The sequence below is a fragment of the Balaenoptera musculus genome, chromosome 3 (genome assembly GCF_009873245.2).
Source record: "Balaenoptera musculus isolate JJ_BM4_2016_0621 chromosome 3, mBalMus1.pri.v3, whole genome shotgun sequence".
Taxonomy (NCBI): domain Eukaryota; kingdom Metazoa; phylum Chordata; class Mammalia; order Artiodactyla; family Balaenopteridae; genus Balaenoptera; species Balaenoptera musculus.
Genome location: NC_045787.1, coordinates 170838153 through 170845848, shown reverse-complemented (window position 1 = coordinate 170845848; position 7696 = coordinate 170838153). Strand labels below are relative to the sequence as shown.

At 64.0% G+C, this 7696-nt stretch overlaps 1 protein-coding gene across 1 annotated transcript in view; it reads left to right on the top strand.

Moving 5' to 3' along the window:
* The first annotated feature begins 259 nt into the window (after nucleotides 1–259).
* The window catches only part of ARID3A (AT-rich interaction domain 3A), a 29682-nt gene continuing 22245 nt past the window's right edge, over nucleotides 260–7696 (top strand). The window contains exons 1-2 of the mRNA XM_036848995.1: nucleotides 260–689; nucleotides 1689–2007. Of these exons, the coding sequence (XP_036704890.1) occupies nucleotides 301–689; nucleotides 1689–2007 (708 nt within the window). The 5' untranslated portion in view covers nucleotides 260–300. The remainder of the gene's footprint in view (nucleotides 690–1688; nucleotides 2008–7696) is intronic.

Below are 7696 nucleotides of genomic sequence, written 5' to 3'. Positions count from 1 at the left end.
GGCGTGGTCTGACGGTCTCTCCTGTCACCCCCAGGTTTCTGCAGACACGTGAATGAGCCACCCGCCAACCGCCACCCCCCAGTGCCCGGTGTGAGAAGGAGGCGTCGCCTGCCTGCCGCTGGCATGCCCCGCCAGCCCTGAGCCTGAGCCCGGCGGCCCCCGCCCCTGCCCCCCGCCACCCTGCACTGCCCCGGCTCCCCCGCGGCCCCCACACTGCAGTGCGGCCGGGCCCCCTCCCCCCAGGGGCCGCCCCCGCCGCCGCCCCGCCCTGGTGCCCGGGGCGGCCCGGCCCGCAGGGCCATGAAGCTGCAGGCCGTGATGGAGACGCTCCTGCAGCGGCAGCAGCGGGCACGCCAGGAGCTGGAGGCCCGGCAGCCACCGCCGCCACCCCCCGAGCCCTCGGCTGGCCCCCCGGCCCGTGCCAGGGCCGCCCCGGACGAGGACAGGGAGCCCGAGAGCGCCCGGATGCAGCGGGCGCAGATGGCCGCGCTGGCCGCCATGCGAGCCGCCGCCGCCGGCCTCGGCCACGCGCCCAGCCCCGGCAGCTCCGAGGATGGGCCCCCCGGCTCGGAGGACGAGGACGTGGCCCCAGAGGGGGCACCAGGGTCTCCCCCCGCACCCGGCCGAGGCAGGGAGGCGACTGGCCTCCCTGAAGGTGACGGCCACTTCGAGGGCTCCGACGATGACCTGTGAGTTGGGGTGTGTGGGCGCCCCATGCTGAGCACTTGCCATGTGCCGGTGCCTCTCAGCCCTGGGGACACAGCCATAGAGGAAGGACAAAACCCCTGTCCTGTTGACCACCCAGGATGTACCATCCTTTAGAACTTCCTGGGGGACGGTGGACATTTCTCCACCTGCACCACCCAGGATCGGGGGCCACCCGTCTCAAAAGGCTGACAAATACTTGAAGTGTGGCCAGTGCGGCCGGGATCTGCTTTTGTAGCTTTATTTCATCTTGATTTAAATGGAGCTGCTCACGTGTGGCCAATGGCCCCCATTGCCTGGCGAGGCTGTAGTAGATTTAGTGGCGGGGACAGGTGGAGTCCGTAGCCTGGGTGCAACCTGCTCAGGGTGCATCCATTGGCCCCCGGATGCGTCTCCCCGGGGTCTGATGCAGGCCCTGAGCTGGACGCTGGCAGAACTCCGGTGGGATCCTTCTGGGAAGACGTTTAACGAGCAAAGCAGCAGGGCGATTGCAGGCTGCGATCGGAGTTGACAAGAAAATAAAGCAGGGGTCTTGGGGAGGGGGGTGGCTGGGGCCGGGATCAACTTCGGGCAGTGGTGGGTGAAGGTCTCCCTGCAGAGGTGACAGCCTCTAGGAAGGGCAAGGGGGAGCGGGGAACAGCATGCCCGGCAGAGGGAACAGCCTTAGCAAAGGCCCCGAGGCCGGAACTGGGTTGGCATTTTCAAGGCCCAGCAAGGAAGCCTGTGTGATGGAGGGGACGGGAGGGGAGACGGGGTTAGCAGGCGGGCAGGGGCTGGGCTTTCTGCCAAAGGAGCACCTCTAGTTTCTCTGGGCTAATTGGGAACGAGGGGAGTAAGGCCCGCGACCTAAGCTGGTCTCCCCACGGGCGTTCTCGGCAGCCAGAGCACATGGGGCTGCTCACCCGCGTCCAGACAGGGAAAGTGAGGCGGAGGAGACGCAGGCCTTGCCTTCTCCCCTGACCCACGCCCTGTGTCTGCCGCAGGAAGCCGAAATGGGAGGAGGAGGAGGAGGAGGAGCTGGAGGACGATCTGGGGGACGAGGAGGACGACGAGGAGGACGAAGACTACGAGGACGAGGAGGGGCTCGGCCCCCCGGGCTCCGCCGGCCTGGGCCCCACAGCCCTGTTCCCACGCAAGGCCCAGCCGCTCCAGGCCTTCCGCGGCGACGGCGGGCCCCGGGCTCTGGGTGGCCAGGAGCGCCCGGGGGCTGGCCCGGCCCTCTCCGGAGGGGCTGCCCCCGCGGTGCCCCAGCTGCAGCCGCCGGACCACGGGGAGTGGACGTACGAGGAGCAGTTCAAGCAGGTGGGCCTCGCGTCCTCACCGGGGCTGTGGGCAGTCGCTGCCGGGCTCCTTCCAACCCGCCCCCCGATGGTCAGGCATTCGCTTGCCGGGTGCTGGGCATCTCGTGGAAGCCACAGGGTGGGATTGTGTCCTGTGGGTGGGACGGGCTGGCCGGTAAATGCATGGATGTGGGGACACGAGGGGCAAGTTCAGGGGGCTCCATCTGCACCAGAGGACAAGCAGAGAGAGAGAGCAAGGAGGGGGTTCTGAGCAGAGGGACCGGCCCTGGGAAAGGCCGCGCGCCTGGACGAGGCTCCACGGGGCTCATGGGTGTGGCCGGCGGGCGGGCAGGGGCGGGGGCTCAGGGACACAGGGCCAGAGGCCTTGTCCGTGGCGTCGAGTCTGGTCTGTTGAGCCTGTGGCTGTGGAGAGGGGGTTGAGCAGCGGGTGGCCACGTTGGTGTGGACGGCCAAGCAGCTCCTGGGGGCTCCGGAGGGGTGGGGAGGAAGCGGGCCGTCCTGGTGCCTTCCCCGCGGGCGGCCAGGGCAGAGGAAGTGGCCGGGCGGGGGATCCTTTGAAGTTGGGCCTCGCTGGGCTGGGCAGATGGAAACCAGATGGCGGCCGGGGCGGCCGGCTGAGCTTGCATTCCAGCCTGAGGCCAGCTGGGCCCTGCCCCGACCTCCGAGAGTGGACGGTGGGGACCTAGCCTCCCAGGCCCAGCGCCCGAGCCTCATGTGAGGCTACGGACGTGCCAGGCGCATGGGAGCCGGGAGGTGGCCGTGTATGGCCTTGGGGCACCCTCCCCCCATGCTGGCTTCCAGAACGGGCAGTGGGACCCTCCTGGAAGGAGCATGAGGTCCAGCCGCCATGTGGGAAAAGGGCGCTGGGACCCTGGCAACCCTCAGAAAGCTCAGATAAAGTACAGAACTGGAAACTGGAGACACAGTGTGAGAGGAACAAGCCAGGGGCTGTGATGGGAGTGACGGGGCAGGTATAAAGGCAGAAGGGGACAGTGCCCGCGGGGTGGGCACGGCCAGGGCAGCGGCCCCGAGGCAGGAGGCCAGCCTGAGGAATGGGCAGGAAGGTTAATCCCCTGCCCAGGCATCTCGGGCTGGGTGGGGCCGCCTGGCTTCCGGCTGGGTCCTGGCACGCGGGTGGCAGTGCCAAGGGGTGGGATGACAGCCAGCAGACGTCATCTCCTTAGGGCGTGGCTGGCCGCTTCCCACGCGTGGCCCCGGCTGCCCCCTCCCGCCTGAAGGCTTTTCCTCTGCGTGTGGACCCCAGCCTGAGCCAGTGCCTGGGATCAGGGCCCACCCCCCCCCCGCCCCGCTCCCTGCCTCAGTTTCCCTCCTCTTCTTGAGGAGCCGCTTGTGGCTGGGTTGCTGTCTGTCTAGTTCTGCAGATAAGAAAACAGGGGCGAGGCATTTGGGGTGGGGGACGGGTTTCCCAGAACTGAGCTCTTGACGTCCGCTGGGGTCAAAATAACACAAACGGGAACCTCATGGGCGAGTTATATTTATGGACTCACCGAATATTTGCCATCTGCGCTGAGTCCAACCCTCAGGAAGCCCCAGGCTGGGGGCCAGAGCCAGACACCTCCCACCCCCCACCTCCCAGGGTCACGGCCAGGCCAGAGGAAGGGACAGGGCCGCAGCCCCTGTGGGGTTGGGGGTCGACAGGTAGCCCTGGCCCCGCCCAGCAGCTTCTGCTGCGTGGCCCAACACTGGCGGGAGACGGGGCTTGGGTGGCCAGGCCAGGCGGAGTCCAGGGATCAGGTGTCCTGGCCACAAAGCCCCCTCGGCCCATCAGGAACAAAGGGCCTCCAGGGGCCATTGTCCCGCTGGTCTTTGGACACAATGATGATGTCTCGAGGACTCCCAGGGTCAGGGCACGGGTGGGGAAACTGAGGCCCAAGGGGCCCAGGGAACCCGGGTCACACAGTCAGTCTCACGCTTATGGAGCACCTACTGGATACGCAGCTCCTCTGCTGGGCGCAGAGAAGGCCCGTAAACAAATGGGTAGGAAGGGGTGAGGAAACGTGACCCGGCACCCAACTGGGGATGTGGGGAGGCCTCTCGGGATGTGGCACTTGCTCCAAGCCTGGTCGGAGAAGGAGCTGGGCCCTCACGCTGAGGTGCGGCAGGCAGAGGAAACAGCCCGTGCAAAGGCCCCGGGGTAGGATGCAGCTTGGCTTGCGTGTGGAGGCTAGACGCCGCCGCCCGGCTGGGCCCCGCGGGGGATGGAATTGCATTCCAGGACGGTGGGGGCTGAGGGAAGTTGTGGGCAGGCGGGGGGGCTGCCCTGCAGCGCCAGGATCCTGTGCCTGCCTGTTTGTGGCAGGTCCAGCTGCCAGCACTGCCCTCCCGCCCAGCTGGCCAGGCATCTGTGCGGCCAGTGTCAACAGTGGCCCGGGCCCAGCCAGCCCAGCAGATGTCGGGGGCTGTGTTGACTCTGGCGCCTGCCCCACCCCCTTCCTGGCACGTGGCAGCCGGGCCGGCCGGCCGCCTGCTTGGCACCATCACTGCCTCTTCCTCCCCGGTCTTGGCAGGGCCTGGGCCTGACTTCCGCCCGAAAACCCTCGACAGCCGTGAAATTCTGCCGCCGGCTACAGGGTCTGGGGGGGCAGCCAGACTGGGGAGGGGCCGGGAGCAGCGGGCTCAGGGCCACGGAATCTTTCCTTGAAAGCCTGGAACCTCGCTGCCATGGGGCCCCAGGGACTCATGCTGATGGGGGCCAGCACTGGCTGGGATCGTAGTGTGTCACGGGGAGCGAATAGGATCTCAGCCTGCTGCCGTCAGGTATGGCATCCTGGTGAAATCCTGGTGGTTTCCTGTTACCAGCAGGGCTGTGCCATCGTGGGATTTTAAGCAAGCAGAGTCTTTAATTGCAGATCTTCAGCCACTTAAGGATTTGAATCTTTAGTCTCAGTGACTCAAACGCTGGGGTTTTTATTAACAGCTTTATTGACTTGAGATTCACCTAGCACAGAATTCACCTATCGAAAGCGCGATTTGGTCGTCTTTCGTACATTCACGGGGTTGTGCGGTCAATTTTAGAACATTTTCATCACCTCAAAAATAAACCTTTTAAAATGTACCCTTTAGCTCTTACCCCCACCCCCTCTTCTAGCCCCTGACAGCTAGGAATCCACTCTCTGACTCTGTGGATCTGCCTGTTCTGGACGTTTCCCATCCGTGGAATCACACCCTGTGTGTCCTTCCGTGTCTGGCTTCTCTCCCTGAGCATTGTGTTCTCGGGGTCCGTGCACACGGTAGCGAGTGTCAGTGCTTCTTTCCTTTTTGTGGCTGAGAGATATTCCATCATACGCACGTATATCCTGCACTTTATTTACCCATTCGTCCACCGATGGACACTGGGTCGTTTCTCCCTTTGGCTGCTATGAACGTGCGTGTACAAGTTGGTGCGTGAACGCGTGCTTTCGGTTCTCACGGGCATGTACCTAGGAGTGGAGGTGCTGCGTCATGCGGTCACCCTGTGTTTAACCTTCTGAGGAGCTGCTGTTCACGGCGGCTGCTCCATTTTGCGTCCCCGCCGGCCCCACGAAGCTTCCAGTTTCTCCACGTCCTCGCCGACGCTTGTGGTTATGACTTTGATTCCAGCCGTCCTGGTGGGGTGGCGTGCAGTCTCACTGTGGTTCTGATTTGCATTAAAGGTCGGGATCTTTATTGTCCCTCCTCTCCGAGGTCGTGTCTGCTCCCCACAACTTGTAAATGAGCTCAGAGTTATAGGGGTGACAGTTCTAGCTGGTATTTGTCGCCCAACTATGCAGAGGCAGCAGACGGAGCGTCTCACGTGTGTCTCGTGTACCTTCACTTCGTGGGGGGGCGGGGGGGGCGCTGCATTTGCCCCGTCGTGCGGCTGTGGAAGCTGAGGCACGGAGCCGTCGAGCAGCTTTGCCCACGGTCGCACGGGGGAGGTGTCAGAGCTGGGATTTGGCCCCAGGGTGTACTGGAGGAGTGGACAGATGGTGAGGGGCAAGGGGCAAGCCCCCCCCGGCTGCAGGTTTCGGGGGAGCCCGGGTGGCCCTCTGAGCCTCGGTCTCCTCGTCTGAAACGGAGGCGGTTGGTCCAGGGCCCGACAGCAGGGCGTCAGGAGCCGGTGCCTGGACACACAGGCCCCCAGGCAGGAAAGGCCTCTCGGGGCTGCTGAGGCCTTGCTGTGGACCCCGCCCGTCCCCTCTCCCCTCCCTGGGCCTCCTGGGGCCTGTTGAATTCCCGTGGGTGTCCTCCTCCACCCCAGCGTGTGTGGCCCTGGAAATGGGTTCAAGCAACTTGGGGTGAAGCCCTGGGCCTCAGCAAGAGGCCGGGGTCACATTTTGGTTTTTCTTTTCTGCTCCTTTCACCTCACTTCGATTTTTTTAAATTATGGGAGGTACACGTACATACATTTTCAAAGTCCTTTTTTGATGCCAGAAGTGACACTTGACACCATTCCGGTGGGGGATAAAAAGGGAAGGATTCCAGTGAGGCCTGAGACCTGCCAGCCCCCTCTGTGACCTAGCTGGCAGTAGCTACGGTTTTCCCAGGCCTTTCTCTGTCCATTTACACGGAAATGTGACGCATAAGGTATCGAAGTGTGGTCTCTCGGGGGGGGGGGGGGGGGGGCTGCCAGGATCTGCCAAACGCTGAGCTGGACGCACTGCTTTTCTCATTTTTTCTCATCATTTTCACTCTGCATCTGTCTGTTTTATCAGAGCGTTTCAAGTAGCCGAGTTCTTTTCAGCTGTTGCGGGTTCCCTTGTGGAGCCGACACCAACACGCTGGTCTGTTTTCCTGTTTCCCTGTTGTAAACAACACTGCAGTGAACATCTCTGGGCTCGTGAGAGTTGCTTGGAGCTGAATGGGGTGGGGTTAGGGAGCAGGAATTGCCGGGACTCCGGGAAGAGGTGGCAGATGGTTTCTTCATCCTACCTGGGAGCCCCCAGAGACTGGGGGCCCAGAGAGGGACACACGCACTTCAGCCCTGAAGAGTCAGGGCTGGGCTAGAGGGAAGGCTGCCCAGAGGAATGGGCTTTGGAGCTGGGGCTTTGCAGGACATGTAAGAGTTGGCCAGATGGAGAGAGAAGGGTTAGGGCCTGCATCTTGGAATGGCATGGCTGGAACATAAAGTGGGAGGAGTAGGGGTGGGCAGACATTAGGGCAAAGCAAAGGTGGGCTCAGAGTGGGGGGCCTTAGCATGGTTTAGTGCTAGGGGAGAGAGAGGGATTCTGGGAGAACCCTCTGGGCTCTACAGTCCAGGGAGGAGTGGAAGAGGCCAGCGCTACAGCCAGTCCGGCGGGACCAGGGAGGAGGAGGAGGAGAATTTTTTGGTGGAGTGTGTTCTGGGCACAGGCTGGAGGTCAGGCACTGGCTTCTGAGCCCAATGACGTTGAGCCAGTTTGCTTGGGACAGCGTGGGCTGGGCCCAGGCCCGTGGGTCCTGCAGGCCACCTCTGGCACCGGGCGTCTTCCTGGGGCGCCGGGGTCCCTGGGCCCCGTGCTGGGGGCGGGACCTGTGCCAAGAAGCCCCCCGGGAGCCCAGCCCTGCCCGCCCGGGACAGCGCCCACCTCATCAAAGCCACTGCGGCTGCTGGCGTGGAGCCAGATGGGCCGTGGCGGGCGCGGGGAGGATGCTGCCTGCAGCCCTGGCACCGTGCCCCCGCCCGTGCCAGCCCTGGGAACCACACTGACTCAGCCGGAAGAGCCTTATCT